Below are 15,739 nucleotides of genomic sequence, written 5' to 3'. Positions count from 1 at the left end.
GAATCTGGTGAACTGGTGCGGTGACAATAATCTCTCCCTCAGTGTCAACAAAACAAAGGAGATTGTCATCGACTTCAGGAAGTGTAAAGGGGAACATGCCCCTGTCTACATCAACGGGGATGAAGTAGAAAGGGTCGAGAGCTTCAGGTTTTTAGGTGTCCAGATCACCAACAACCTGTCCTGGTCCCCCCCATGCTGACACTATAGTTAAGAAAGCCCCACCAACGCCTCTACTTTCTCAGAAGACTAAGGAAATTTGGCATGTCAGCTACGACTCTCACCAACTTTTACAGATCCCCCATAGAAAGCATTCTTTCTGGTTGTATCACAGCTTGGTCTGGACTCCTGCTCTGCCCAAGACCACAAGGAACTACAAAGGGTTGTGAATGTAGCCCCAATCCATCACACAAACCAGCCTCCCATCCATTGACTCTGTCTACACTTCCCACTGCCTCGGGAAAGCAGCCAGCATAATTAAGGACCCCACACACCCTGGACATTCTCTCTTCCACCATCTTCCTTTGGGAAAAGAGACAAAAGTCTGAGGTCCCGTACCGACTGACTCAAGAACAGCTTCTTCCCTGCTGCTGTCAGACTTTTGAATGGACCTACCTCACATTAAGTTGATCTTTCTCTACACCCTCGCTGTGACTGTAACACTACATTCTGCACCCTCTCCTTTCCTTCTCTATTTACAGTAAGTTTTGTCCATATAGTGCATAATAAAACTTTTCACTGTTTACAAATAACAATAATAAATCAAATCAAAATCACACACAGACACACACGCACAGAGACTGGTTTCATTAATAATTCTTTACTGTTCAAATTCAAAAGTGCACAATTCATTAAAAATATTCTCATTCCCATCCCTGACATGATGTGAAAACATCCATCATGACGCTGTCTTCACCACCTCAGTCTCTGACAGACTAGGCCTGAAGCCTCACTCCCACAAGATGGTTGCCCTCATTGCCCGTACACAGCCCATATCTCAGGAGGAGGACGAGGGCCCTTGGGCTTTGATACCCGGAAGTTAAAACCTGTCAGGAAAATGGGAAGTGGTTAGAGAGAGGAGGAAAAAGGGGAGAGAATGGGGGGTGTGCCGGGGGGTGGGGGAACCAGAGAGGAGTGGGTGTGCTGGGGGGGGGCAGAGAGTGGGGGGTGTGCCGAGGGGGCAGAGAGGGGGGGGGTGACGGGGGCAGAGAGGGAGGGTGATGGGGGGGGTGATGGTGGCAGAGGAATAGGGGTGAAGGGGTTTTTGCTGCGATTAGCAGTGGGGGGGGGTGAATTTGGGTCGTTATCTCACACTCAAACTTACCGATTCCATTGGAGACAGTGGATCCAGGGACAGGGACAGTCGAGAGATCACTGACATCTTCATATCCATCATCCGCTGTGTCTGCAAGTGAGAGACACGGGGTGAGAGGGCAAACTGGGGGGCGGTGTGGGGGAGAGGCAAGCCAGGGGGTGGGGGGGGGTGTGAGAGGGCAGGGTGGGGGGTGGGGGGTGGGGGGGTGAAGGGGCAGGGTGGGGGGTGGGGGGGTGAAGGGGTGGGGGGTGGGGGGGTGAGGGGGCAGGGTGGGGGGGTGGAAGGGGCAGGGTGGGGGGTGGGGGGGTGAAGGGGTGGGGGGTGGGGGGGTGAGGGGGCAGGGTGGGGGGGTGGGGGTGGGGTGCCAGCCAGTGACGGACACACAGACAGTGTGGGTGTGTGAAAGAGAATGTGTGAGTGTGAGTGTGAGCATTAGTGAGAGAGTGTGTGACACTGACCCATTTCCCCCTCCCACAATCACACAGACACACACACTCCCTTTCGACTCCGTGTTCTTACCTTTTGTGACAGAATTCCCGGGAAATCCCTGTGAGGGTGAAGGAATCAAATTCATCAAATTCATCCCAAACACTGGGAGTGCCCCCGAACCCCCCGGACCGACACCCCCCCGACCCCCCAGACCGACCCCGAGCTCCCCGAACCCCCCGGACCGACCCCGAGCTCCACCCCCCCCCGACCCCCCGGACCGACCCCGAGCTCCCCCCCACCGACCCGACCCCGAGCTCCACCCCCCCCCGACCCCCCGGACCGACCCCGAGCTCCCCGACCCCGCACTCCCCGAACCCCGACCGACCCCACACTCCCCGACCGACCCCACACTCCCCGAACCCTGATGCTGGTGCCCTTGCCTTCCAGACCTTAGACTGCCTTCCCTTCCCTTCCCTCTCTGACTCTTGGATACTGACCCCTAGCTGACCGATGTTGACCTCTGACCTGCAGGCAGTGAGCCTGAAATGCCTCCCCGTCCCCCCTCCACACCCCACCCCAGCGCTGACACTCACCATCTTTAAGACGTTGAGCAGTTTGCTGGCTCTCTGGTTGTCACTGCTCGAGTACGAACTGGCTCCTGCCTCGTCTGGAGAGAGAGGGGTGGTGGGTGCATTACAACTACTTCCGGGTTAGACAGACAGAGAGGGCGAGGGGGTCTGGGGGTGGGCGGTGGGGGAGGACTGAGTGGGGAGGGGTGCTGTCGAGCATCAGTACTCCAGGAACGTATATCGGAGGCACCTTCTCTGGGAAGGTGCTACAACGATGCACCCCGTAGTCGAATATCTGGCTATTCACAGGCTGAGTTCAGAGGCAGCCAGATCAGAAGAACAAGGAACAACTCAGCACGGGAAACAAGCCCTTCGGCCCAACAAGCCCGCGCCGCCATCTTAACAATGTCCTTTTCCTCCTCCACCCTTGACCTGTGTCTATGCTTATGGTACCCCCATTGGAAACCAGATTAAGGGGAGAATAATTTAGGGACAATTTGTTACACCAATCAGCCGAAGGGCACATCTTTGGGGTGTGGGAGGAAACCGGAGCACCCGGAGAAAACCCACGCAACCACAGGGAGAATGCGCAAACTCCCACAGACACAGGCCCAAATCCACATATCGGCACAGCTAGCAGTGATAGTCACTGAGCTGTCGTGGTGCCCATCTGCTGGTCCAGTTTTAAGCATACACAAACAGCGCGAACTAGGCCACTCTCGAAACATCCAAGAGCAGCCCACGCACGACCCACCGTGTGTATGCCCCTCGTTCGACAACAAGGTGGACCGACACACCTGTGGAGTAAAAGAGAAAAACATCAACACATGTAACAGTTGATTTCCAGGAACGTCCTGAGACTCTGATCCTTATTTAAAACAGTCTCCTATATCCCTCCATCCCTATTTCGCTCACGTGTCTAAGTAATAGAGAAGGAGCATTATTGCCCAGGATAACTGGAGAGGGGGGAAGGATGTCACCCAGGATAGACAGTGAGAGTGCTCTGGGGTCTGGAGATGATACCCCTCATATTTCACTGCTGGGGTGTAACTCCCTTACCATCATTCTGTACAATGTAGGAATCGGCCGTGCGAGCTGGCAGTGAGGGAGCCCAGGATTCACTGTCCACAGCTAAAAAAGAAAATAAATTTAGAAATTATTAAATCCGGCAGAAATTCCCGTAACTCCCACTATCACACACCATGGCTCAGGGTCAGTGCTGAGGGAGCGCCGCACTGTGGGAGGGTCAGTGCTGAGGGAGCGCCAGTGCTGAGGGAGCGCTGCGCTGTGGGAGGGTCAGTGCTGAGGGAGCGCCGCACTGTGGGAGGGTCAGTGCTGAGGGAGCGTCAGTGCTGAGGGAGCGCCAGTGCTGAGGGAGCGCCGCGCTGTGGGAGGGTCAGTGCTGAGGGAGCGCCGCACTGTGGGAGGGTCAGTGCTGAGGGAGCGTCAGTGCTGAGGGAGCGCCAGTGCTGAGGGAGCGCCGCACTGTGGGAGGGTCAGTGCTGAGGGAGCGCCGCACTGTGGGAGGGTCAGTGCTGAGGGAGTGCCGCACTGTGGGAGGGTCAGTGCTGAGGGAGCGTCAGTGCTGAGGGAGCGCCAGTGCTGAGGGAGCGCCGCACTGTGGGAGGGTCAGTGCTGAGGGAGCGCCGCACTGTGGGAGGGTCAGTGCTGAGGGAGCGCCGCACTGTGGGAGGGTCAGTGCTGAGGGAGCGCCGCACTGTGGGAGGGTCAGTGCTGAGGGAGCGCCGCACTGTGGGAGGGTCAGTGCTGAGGGAGCGCCGCACTGTGGGAGGGTCAGTGCTGAGGGAGCGCCGCACTGTGGGAGGGTCAGTGCTGAGGGAGCGCCGCACTGTGGGAGGGTCAGTGCTGAGGGAGCGCCGCACTGTGGGAGGGTCAGTGCTGAGGGAGCGCCGCACTGTGGGAGGGTCAGTGCTGAGGGAGCGCCGCACTGTGGGAGGGTCAGTGCTGAGGGAGCGCCGCACTGTGGGAGGGTCAGTGCTGAGGGAGCGCCGCTCTGTGGGAGGGTCAGTGCTGAGGGAGCGCCGCACTGTGGGAGGGTCAGTGCTGAGGGAGCGCCGCACTGTGGGAGGGTCAGTGCTGAGGGAGCGCCGCACTGTGGGAGGGTCAGTGCTGAGGGAGCGCCGCACTGTGGGAGGGTCAGTGCTGAGGGAGCGCCGCTCTGTGGGAGGGTCAGTGCTGAGGGAGCGCCGCTCTGTGGGAGGGTCAGTGCTGAGGGAGCGCCGCACTGTGGGAGGGTCAGTGCTGAGGGAGCGCCGCGCTGTGGGAGGGTCAGTGCTGAGGGAGCGCCGCACTGTGGGAGGGTCAGTGCTGAGGGAGCGCCGCACTGTGGGAGGGTCAGTGCTGAGGGAGCGCCGCACTGTGGGAGGGTCAGTGCTGAGGGAGCGCCGCACTGTGGGAGGGTCAGTGCTGAGGGAGCGCCGCACTGTGGGAGGGTCAGTGCTGAGGGAGCGCCGCGCTGTGGGAGGGTCAGTGCTGAGGGAGCGCCGCGCTGTGGGAGGGTCAGTGCTGAGGGAGCGCCGCGCTGTGGGAGGGTCAGTGCTGAGGGAGCGCCGCGCTGTGGGAGGGTCAGTGCTGAGGGAGCGCCGCACTGTGGGAGGGTCGGTGCTGAGGGAGCGCCGCACTGTGGGAGGGTCAGTGCTGAGGGAGCGCCGCACTGTGGGAGGGTCAGTGCTGAGGGAGCGCCGCACTGTGGGAGGGTCAGTGCTGAGGGAGCGCCGCACTGTGGGAGGGTCAGTGCTGAGGGAGCGCCGCACTGTGCGGTGTGGGGGGGTGTTAATTTCCGCAAAGCCCTATGTGACAATGTGAGCGGTGGGAGGATGTGGGAAGGTACAGGGCTGTACACCCCTCTGACCTGGAACCAACATCTCTCCCTCACACCTCAATATATCGCTGCATCATTGCCTGACTCACTTGACAGATAATGCAAACAGCAAATAAACATCAGTTATACAACACGTAAACTATTACTGCACGTTTCTGAACAGTATCACATTGCAAAGCCTCAGGATGATCAGAACACCTCATTGTGAAACGTCTTTATCATTTACAACCTAAATGTCAATTCTCTATCTCTGCCCCGCTCCCCCCCCCATAGCCCTGTATCAATCCCAAACTAATCCCACTGCCCCGCTCCCCCCCCATAGCCCTGTATCAATCCCCAAACTAATCCCACTGTCCCGCTCTCTCCCCATAGCCCTGTATCAATCCCAAACTAATCCCACTGTCCCGCTCTCTCCCCATAGCCCTGTATCAATCCCCAAACTAATCCCACTGCACCGCTCCCTCCCCATAGCCCTGTATCAATCCCAAACTAATCCCACTGTCCCGCTCTCTCCCCATAGCCCTGTATCAATCCCCAAACTAATCCCACTGCACCGCTCCCTCCCCATAGCCCTGTATCAATCCCAAACTAATCCCACTGCACCGCTCTCTCCCCACAGCCCTGTATCAATCCCCAAACTAATCCCACTGCCCCGCTCTCTCCCCATAGCCCTGTATCAATCCCCAAACTAATCCCACTGCCCCGCTCTCTCCCCATAGCCCTGTATCAATCCCCAAACTAATCCCACTGCACCGCTCTCTCCCCACAGCCCTGTATCAATCCCCAAACTAATCCCACTGCCCCGCTCTCTCCCCATAGCCCTGTATCAATCCCCAAACTAATCCCACTGCCCCGCTCTCTCCCCATAGCCCTGTATCAATCCCCAAACTAATCCCACTGCCCCGCTCTCTCCCCACAGCCCTGTATCAATCCCCAAACTAATCCCACTGCCCCCGCTCTCTCCCCATAGCCCTGTATCAATCCCCAAACTAATCCCACTGCCCCGCTCTCTCCCCATAGCCCTGTATCAATCCCCAAACTAATCCCACTGCCCCGCTCTCTCCCCATATCCCTGTATCAATCCCCAAACTAATCCCACTGCCCTGCTCCCTCCCCATAGCCCTGCATCAATCCCCAAACTAATCCCACTGTCCCGCTCTCTCCCCATATCCCTGTATCAAATCCCCAAACTAATCCCACTGCCCCGCTCGCTCCCCATATCCCTGTATCAAATCCCCAAACTAATCCCACTGCCCCGCTCGCTCCCCATATCCCTGTATCAATTCCCAAACTAATCCCACTGCCCGCATCTCTCCCCATATCCCTGAATCAATCCCCAAACTAATCCCACTGCCCCACTCTCTCCCCATAGCCCTGTATCAGTCCCCAAACTAATCCCACTGTCCCGCTCCCTCCCCATAGCCCTGTATCAATCCCTAAACTAATCCCACTGTCCCGCTCGCTCCCCATATCCCTGTATCAATCCCCAAACTAATCCCACTGCCCCGCTCGCTCCCCATATCCCTGTATCAATCCCCAAACTAATCCCACTGCCCCACTCTCTCCCCATAGCGCTGTATCAATCCCCAAACTAATCCCGCTGCCCCACACTGTCCCCATAGCCCTGTATCAATCCCCAAACTAATCCCGCTGCCCCGCTCCCTCCCCATATCCCTGTATCAATCCCCAAACTAATCCCACTGCCCCGCTCTCTCCCCATAGCCCTGTATCAATCCCCAATCTAATCCCACTGTCCCGCTCCCTCCCCATAGCCCTGTATCAATCCCCAAACTAATCCCACTGTCCCACTCCCTCCCCATAGCCCTGTATCAATCCCCAAACTAATCCCACTGTCCCGCTCGCTCCCCATAGCCCTGTATCAATCCCCAAACTAATCCCACTGCCCCGTACTCTCCCCATAGCCCTGTATCAACCCCCAAACTAATCCCACTGCCCTGCTCTCTCCCCATAGCCCTGTATCAATCCCCAAACTAATCCCACTGCCCCGCTCCCTCCCCATATCCCTGTATCAATACCAAACTAATCCCACTGCCCCGCTCTCTCCCCATAGCCCTGTATCAATCCCCAAACTAATCCCACTGCCCCGCTCTCTCTCCATAGCCCTGAATCAATCCCCAAACTAATCCCACTGCCCTGCTCCCTCACCATAGTTCTGTATCAATCCCCAAACTAATCCCACTGCCCCGCTCTCTCCCCACAGTCCTGTATCAATCCCCAAACTAATCCCACTATCCCACTCTCTCCCCATAGCCCTGTATCAATCCCCAAACTAATCCCACTGCCCTGCTCCCTCCCCATATCCCTGTATCAATCCCCAAACTAATCCCACTGCCCCGCTCCCTCCCCATATCCCTGTTTCAATCCCCAATCTAATCCCACTGCCCCGCTCTCTCCCCATAGCCCTGAACCAGTCCCCAATCTAATCCCACTGCCCCGCTCTCTCCCCATAGCCCTGTATCAATCCCCAAACTAATCCCACTGCCCCACTCTCTCCCCATAGCCCTGTATCAATCCCCAATCTAATCCCACTGCCCCGCTCTCTCCCCATAGCCCTGAACCAGTCCCCAATCTAATCCCACTGCCCCGCTCTCTCCCCATAGCCCTGTATCAATCCCCAAACTAATCCCACTGCCCCACTCTCTCCCCATAGCCCTGTATCAATCCCCAAACTAATCCCACTGCCCCGCTCCCTCCCCATAGCCCTGTATCAATCCCCAAACTAATCCCACTGCCCCGTACGCTCCCCATAGCCCTGTGTCCATCCCCAAACTAATCCCACTGCCCCGCTCTCTCCCCATAGCCCTGTATCAATCCCCAAACTAATCCCACTGCCCCGTACGCTCCCCATAGCCCTGTGTCCATCCCCAAACTAATTCCACTGCCCCGCTCTCTCCCCATAGCCCTGTGTCCATCCCCAAACTAATCCCACTGCCCTGCTCTCTCCCCATAGCCCTGTCTCAATCCCCAAACTAATCCCACTGCCCTGCTCTCTCCCCATAGTCCTGTATCAAATCCCCAAACTAATCCCACTGCCCCGCTCGCTCCCCATATCCCTGTATCAATCCCCAAATAATCCCACTGCCCCGCTCCCTCCCCATATCCCTGTATCAATCCCCAAACTAATCCCACTGCCCTGCTCCCTCCCATAGTTCTGTATCAATCCCCAAACTAATCCCACTGCCCCGCTCTCTCCCCACGGTCCTGTATCAATCCCCAAACTAATCCCACTCTCTCCCCATAGCCCTGTATCAATCCCCAAACTAATCCCACTGCCCTGCTCCCTCCCCATATCCCTGTATCAATCCCCAAACTAATCCCACTGCCCCGCTCCCTCCCCATATCCCTGTATCAATCCCCAATCTAATCCCACTGCCCCGCTCTCTCCCCATAGCCGTGTATTAATCCTGAAACTAAAGATAGATTCCCTACAGTGCAGAAGGAGGCCATTCAGGACCTCGAGTCTGCACTGAGTCTCTATTAGAGTATTTTACCCAGGCCCGCTCCCCTGGTCTCTCTCCATAACCTCACATATTTACAATGGTTAATCCATCGAATCTATACATGGAGTCACAGATTTAGAGTCTAACAGTGAAGGAAAGGCCCTTCAGCCCATCGGGTCTGCACCAACAATAATTACCCCTAAATTTGCACTTATCCCATTTCCATCAATGTTATGATATTCTGAGTGTTCATCCAAATGCTTTTTAAAGGTTGTAGGGTTTCCAGCCTCCACCACTTTCCCAGCAACACATTCCAGATTCCTAATTCCCTCTGACTGAAAAATATCCCAAATCCCCCCTGAATCTCCTGTCCCTCACCCTGAATCTGTGCCCCCTCGTATCTGACCCCTCAACCAAGGGGTCCTACTAACCCTGCCCATACCCCTCATAATCTGATACACTTCAATCATGCCCCTCCCCACCCCCCCACAAGCCTTCTCTTTTCTCCAGAAAACAATCTCAGCCTGTCCTTATAGCTCAGATGCTCTGTCCCAGGCAGCATCCTGGTGACTCTCCTCTGTACCCTCTCCAGTTCAGTCACACCCTTCCTACAGTGAGGTGACCAGAACTGCACACAGTCCTCCAGCTGTGGCCTAACCAACGTTCTGTACAACTCCACATTACCCCCTTGCTTTTATACTCTATGCCACAAAGGATAAAAATAAGTGTCCCAGATGCCGTCTTAACCACTCTATTCACCCGCTGCTTTCAGGGCTCTGCGGATAATTACCCCAAGATCTGAGCTTCCCAGTGTCCTGCCTTTCATTAAATACTCCCTTGTCTTGTTACTGTTTCCAAACTCCATCACTTCACATTTATCAGGGTTAAATACCGTCTGCCACTGCTCTGACCATCTATAACTTCCTGCAACCTACAGCCACCTTCTTCACTATTAACCATCTCAGAGAGATCTGGATAGGCTGAGTGAGTGGGCGAGGACCTGGCAGATGGAGGGAGTGCAGAGGAGGTTCACCAGGCTGATACCGGAGATGAGGGGGTTGGACTATGAAGAGGGATTGAATAGACTGGGTCTGTACTCTTTGGAGTTTAGAAGGATGAGGGGGGATCTTATAGAGACGTAGAAGATAATGAAGGGGATGGATAGAGTAGTGGTAGAGAGATTCTTCCCGCTTAGAAAGGATAGCAGGGCTAGAGGGCACAGCCTCAAGATAAGGGGCGGGGGGGGGGCAGTTTAGATCAGAGTTGAGGAGGAACTTCTTCACTCAAAGGGTGGTGAATCTCTGGAATTCTCTGCCCGTTGAAGTGGTGGAGGCTGCCTCGCTAAATATATTTAAGTCACGGGTAGATAGGTTTCTGATAGACAGGGGAATTAAGGGTATGGGGAGAAAGCGGGAAAGTGGAACTGATCCACTTCAGATCAGCCATGATCTTATTGAATGGCGGGGCAGGCTCGAGGGGCTAGATGGCCTACTCCTGCTCCTATTCCTTATGTTCTTACTAATCTTGGCGTTATCTGCAAACTTATTATTCCCTCCCAAATTCTCATCGACATCACTGGTGTATCTAACAATAGGGGACCCAGCACTGAACCTTGCTGGACCCCGACCTCCAGTCATCCGAACAGCCTTCTACCGCCACCCTGTGTGTCTTATTATTTAGCCAGTTTCAGATCCATTTCACCAAGTGTCCCTCAATCCCACGTGCTTTAACCTTCTCAATCACTCTCCCTTGTGGGACCTAGTCAAAATCCAGATAAACGACATCAACGGTACTTCCCTCACACTCACACTTACAGAAAATTCTAGCAAATTTGTTAGGCGTGAGCTCCCTCTGACAAAGCCACGCCGAGTCCCCGAATTAACCCTTGCCTTTCCAAGTGGAGATTCACTCTCTCCTTCAGAGGTCTCTCCAGCAGTTTCCCCACCAGTGACGTGAGACTCACTTGTCTGTAGTTCCCTGGTTCATCTCTATCACCCCTATTTGAAAAGTAGAACCTCTCTGGCTGTCCTCCAGTCCCCTGCCACTTCTCCTATGGCCAGAGGGGAATTAAGAACTGATGTCACATCCTCTGCAATTTCCTGCCTTGCTTCTTATAGCTGTCTGGGACACATTCATCTTTGGACACGAAGGGGCAATTTAGCATGGCCTGTCCACCTAACCCACACATCTTTGGGCTGTGGGAGGAAACCAGAGCACCCGGAGGAAACCCACGCAGACATGGGGAGAAGGTGCAGACTCCACACAGACAGTGATCTCGGCTGGGAATTGAACCCAGGTCCCTGGCGCTGTGAGGCAGCAGTCTGAACCACCGTGCCATGCCTGTATCAATACCCAAATGAATCCCAGTCTCTCCCCATACCCCTGCATCCTTCTTTAAGTACAGATTCCCATCTCTGTAACCCCCTCCAGCCCCTACAACCCTCCCTATCTCTGTAACCTCCTCCAGCCCCTACACCCCCTCCCTATCTCTGTAACCTCCTCCAGCCCCTACAACCCTCCCTATCTCTGTAACCTCCTCCAGCCCCTACAACCCTCCCTATCTCTGTAACCCCCTCCAGTCCCTACACCCCTCCCTATCTCTGTAACCTCCTCCAGTCCCTACATCCCCTCCCTATCTCTGTAACCTCCTCCAGCCCCTACAACCCTCCCTATCTCTGTAACCCCCTCCAGCCCCTACATCCCCTCCCTATCTCTGTAACCTCCTCCAGTCCCTACATCCCCTCCCTATCTCTGTAATCCCCTCCAGCCCCTACATCCCCTCCCTATCTCTGTAACCTCCTCCAGCCCCTACATCCCCTCCCTATCTCTGTAACCTCCTCCAGCCCCTACATCCCCTCCCCATCTCTGTAACCTCCTCCAGCCCCTACATCCCCTCCCCATCTCTGTAACCTCCTCCAGCCCCTACATCCCCTCCCCATCTCTGTAACCTCCTCCAGCCCCTACATCCCCTCCCCATCTCTGTAACCTCCTCCAGTCCCTACACCCCTCCCTATCTCTGTAACCCCCTCCAGCCCCTACAACCCTCCCTATCTCTGTAACCCCCTCCAGCCCCTACATCCCCTCCCTATCTCTGTAACCCCCTCCAGCCCCTACATCCCCTCCCTATCTCTGTAACCCCCTCCAGCCCCTACATCCCCTCCCTATCTCTGTAACCTCCTCCAGTCCCTACATCCCCTCCCTATCTCTGTAACCTCCTCCAGCCCCTACATCCCCTCCCTATCTCTGTAACCTCCTCCAGCCCCTACATCCCCTCCCCATCTCTGTAACCTCCTCCAGTCCCTACACCCCTCCCTATCTCTGTAACCCCCTCCAGCCCCTACAACCCTCCCTATCTCTGTAACCCCCTCCAGCCCCTACATCCCCTCCCTATCTCTGTAACCTCCTCCAGCCCCTACATCCCCTCCCTATCTCTGTAACCACCTCCGGTCCCTACACCACCTCCCTATCTCTGTAATCTCCTCCAGCCCCCTACACCCCCTCCCTATCTCTGTAACCTCCTCCAGCCCCTACACCCCCTCCCTATCTCTGTAACCTCCTCCAGCCCCTACATCCCCTCCCTATCTCTGTAACCCCCTCCAGCCCCTACATCCCCTCCCTATCTCTGTAACCCCCTCCAGCCCCTACATCCCCTCCCTATCTCTGTAACCTCCTCCGTCCCTCCAAGATCTCTGTTCTCCTCCTATTCAGGCCTGGTGCTGTTGTAGCCATGTTAATGGCCCAGCGGAACAGCAGTGCGGAGTGTCAGATCGAGTGTCGCCTCACCGTCGTGTGTGGCTGACGAGGGTGATCCTCGGGAGTCGGATCCTGACTGCCTGAACTCGATGGTCGTGTAAGCGAGAGCAGCACCGGAGCCGTGAGCCTCCTGGCCCTTCGGCGAGGGGTCAGTATGAGCGGAGCGTGTCTGCGTGGTGCCGGCGGCAGGCCGGGGGGCCTCTTTGACGATCACCGTGCTGTAGAGCGAGGTCTCGCGGATGGGCATCGCCGCCTGTGCCAGGTTCTCGTACTTGCAGCCTGCCTGGGAGGGTGGTGCGGGGGGCTTCTGCCCGGCTCCCACCCCCGACTTGGGTCGTGCGACCACCGCATACGTGTCACAGGCCTGCGCCCTCTTTTGGCATCGGCTCCGTGGTGTGAGGCCTTGGGCCTAGTGCTGGTGCCACGTGGGTGCTACCATGGCAACCGGCCCACGTCAACAGGCAAGAGGAGAAAACATCAAAAGATTAACTAATACAGATGGCAGCAATCACTTAATAACTTAATTACCCACCACACGATCCTGGGTCCTGAACAAGGAGCAGGTAGGTCCCAAACTACCTTGCAGTGTGAGATACAGAGTAAAGCTCCCTCTGCACTGTCCCCATCAAACACTCCCAGGACAGGTACAACACGGGGTTAGATACAGAGTAAAGCTCCCACCACACTGTCCCCATCAAACACTCCCAGGACAGGTACAGCATGGGGTTAGATACAGAGTAAAGCTCCCTCTACACTGTCCCCTCATCAAACACTCCCAGGACAGGTACAACACGGGGTTAGATACAGAGTAAAGCTCCCACCACACTGTCCCCATCAAACACTCCCAGGACAGGTACAGCATGGGGTTAGATACAGAGTAAAGCTCCCTCTACACTGTCCCCTCATCAAACACTCCCAGGACAGATACAGCACGGGGTTAGATACAGAGTAAAGCTCCCTCTACACTGTCCCCCCATCAAACACTCCCAGGACAGGTACAGCACGGGGTTAGATACAGAGTAAAGCTCCCTCCACACTGTCCCCCCATCAAACACTCCCAGGACAGGTACAACACGGGTTAGATACAGAGTAAAGCTCCCACCACACTGTCCCCATCAAACACTCCCAGGACAGGTACAGCATGGGGTTAGATACAGAGTAAAGCTCCCTCTACACTGTCCCCTCATCAAACACTGCCAGGACAGGTACAGCACGGGGTTAGATACAGAGTAAAGCTCCCTCTACACTGTCCCCATCAAACACTCCCAGGACAGGTACAGCACGGGGTTAGATACAGAGTAAAGCTCCCTCCACACTGTCCCCCCATCAAACACTCCCAGGACAGGTACAACACGGGGTTAGATACAGAGTAAAGCTCCCACCACACTGTCCCCATCAAACACTCCCAGGACAGGTACAGCATGGGGTTAGATACAGAGTAAAGCTGCCTCTACACTGTCCCCCCATCAAACACTGCCAGGACAGGTACAACACGGGGTTAGATACAGAGTAAAGCTCCCTCTACACTGTCCCCCATCAAACACTCCCAGGACAGGGACAGCACGGGGTTAGATACAGAGTAAAGCTCCCACCACACTGTCCCCATCAAACACTGCCAGGACAGGTACAGCACGGGGTTAGATACAGAGTAAAGCTCCCTCTACACTGTCCCCATCAAACACTCCCAGGACAGGTACAGCATGGGGTTAGATACAGAGTAAAGCTCCCTCTACACTGTCCCCTCATCAAACACTCCCAGGACAGGTACAGCATGGGGTTAGATACAGAGTAAAGCTGCCTCTACACTGTCCCCCCAACAAACACTCCCAGGACAGGTACAGCATGGGGTTAGATACAGAGTAAAGCTCCCTCTACACTGTCCCCCCATCAACACTGCCAGGACAGATACAGCACGGGGTTAGATACAGAGTAAAGCTCCCTCTACACTGTCCCCCATCAAACACTCCCAGGACAGGTACAGCACGGGGTTAGATACAGAGTAAAGTTCCCTCTACACTGTCCCCCCATCAAACACTCCCAGGACAGGTACAGCACGGGGTTAGATACAGAGTAAAGCTCCCTCTACACTGTCCCCATCAAACACTCCCAGGACAGGTACAGCACGGGGTAGATACAGAGTAAAGCTCCCTCCACACTGTCCCCCATCAAACACTCCCAGGACAGGTACAGCATGGGGTTAGATACAGAGTAAAGCTCCCTCCACACTGTCCCCCATCAAACACTCCCAGGACAGGTACAGCATGGGGTTAGATACAGAGTAAAGCTCCCTCCACACTGTCCCCATCAACACTCCCAGGACAGGTACAGCACGGGGTTAGATACAGAGTAAAGCTCCCTCTACACTGTCCCCCATCAAACACTCCAGGACAGGTACAGCACGGGGTTAGATACAGAGTAAAGCTCCCTCTACACTGTCCCCCCATCAAACACTCCCAGGACAGATACAGCACAGGGTTAGATACAGAGTAAAGCTCCCTCTACACTGTCCCATCAAACACTCCCAGGACAGGTACAGCACAGGGTTAGATACAGAGTAAAGCTCCCTCCACACTGTCCCTATCAAAGTCTATCAATCTCCCTCCCTCAGTGACCCTGAACCAGTGGGCTTACCTGGGAGGTTTCGGAGACGTTGGGGGAGGTTTAGGAGATGTCAGCGGAGGTGTTTGCCTGACGCTTGGCCCGAGCGAGGGCCGCAGATCCTGTGGGCAGATCAGAGATATGATGGGAGATTTTAGTGGTGATTTATGGGTGGTGGGAGAGTGAGCTGGCTGGCTGCGACTGCCACAGGCAAGGGGTAGCGGGTCAGTGGATTGTGGCAGGGGACACACAGCGATGGACAGAGTTCGGTAACCGCCTTCACCTCCCGAGGAAGTCACAGCACGACGTGGAAAGTCTCGCTTCCTCTTTACTCTTCGCAGAGGAAGCGAGAGAGAGTGCCACCTCGCTCATAACAGGCACAACAAGAGGGTGTTAACACTTCCACTGCCAGAACGCACTCAAACATGTCAGGCCTGGTCATACAGGCCGAAATATCGAACCTGGGGACACCAGAGTGAACTCCCCTGCCCTTCCTCCAATACAGGCCCTGGAATCTTTCACACCAAACTGAGGGGACTGATGGGTGATCTTTGACAGTGCGGTGCTCCCTCGGCACTGCCCCTCCTGCAGTGCGCCACTCCCTGGGCGCTGACCCTCCCGCGGTGCCGCGCTCCCTGGGCGCTGACTGTCCCAAGGTGTGGTGCTCCCTGGGCGCTGACCCTCCCACGGTGCAGCGCTCCCTGGGCGCTGACCCTCCCGTGGTGTGGCACTCCCTGGGCGCTGACTGTCCCAAGGTGTGGTGCTCCCTGGGCGC

The 15,739-nt window shown here is 55.8% G+C and overlaps 1 protein-coding gene across 1 annotated transcript in view; it reads right to left on the bottom strand.

Moving 5' to 3' along the window:
- Positions 1-807: 807 nt before the first annotated feature.
- Positions 808-15,739, bottom strand: part of LOC145339893 (tyrosine-protein phosphatase non-receptor type 18-like) — a 43,900-nt gene continuing 28,968 nt past the window's right edge. The window contains 8 exon segments of the mRNA XM_080184431.1: positions 808-1,043; positions 1,322-1,402; positions 1,832-1,859; positions 2,335-2,408; positions 3,370-3,441; positions 12,397-12,736; positions 12,738-12,798; positions 14,998-15,086. Coding sequence (XP_080040557.1) covers positions 970-1,043; positions 1,322-1,402; positions 1,832-1,859; positions 2,335-2,408; positions 3,370-3,441; positions 12,397-12,736; positions 12,738-12,798; positions 14,998-15,086 — 819 coding nt within the window. The 3' untranslated portion in view covers positions 808-969.

The sequence above is a fragment of the Carcharhinus amblyrhynchos genome, unplaced genomic scaffold, assembly GCF_965287045.1.
Source record: "Carcharhinus amblyrhynchos unplaced genomic scaffold, sCarAmb.v2.hapA scaffold_728, whole genome shotgun sequence".
In the NCBI taxonomy this organism is placed as follows: Eukaryota; Metazoa; Chordata; class Chondrichthyes; order Carcharhiniformes; family Carcharhinidae; genus Carcharhinus; species Carcharhinus amblyrhynchos.
The sequence above is the reverse complement of the archived record's forward strand: the minus strand, read 5'-3'. Positions and strand labels throughout refer to the sequence as shown.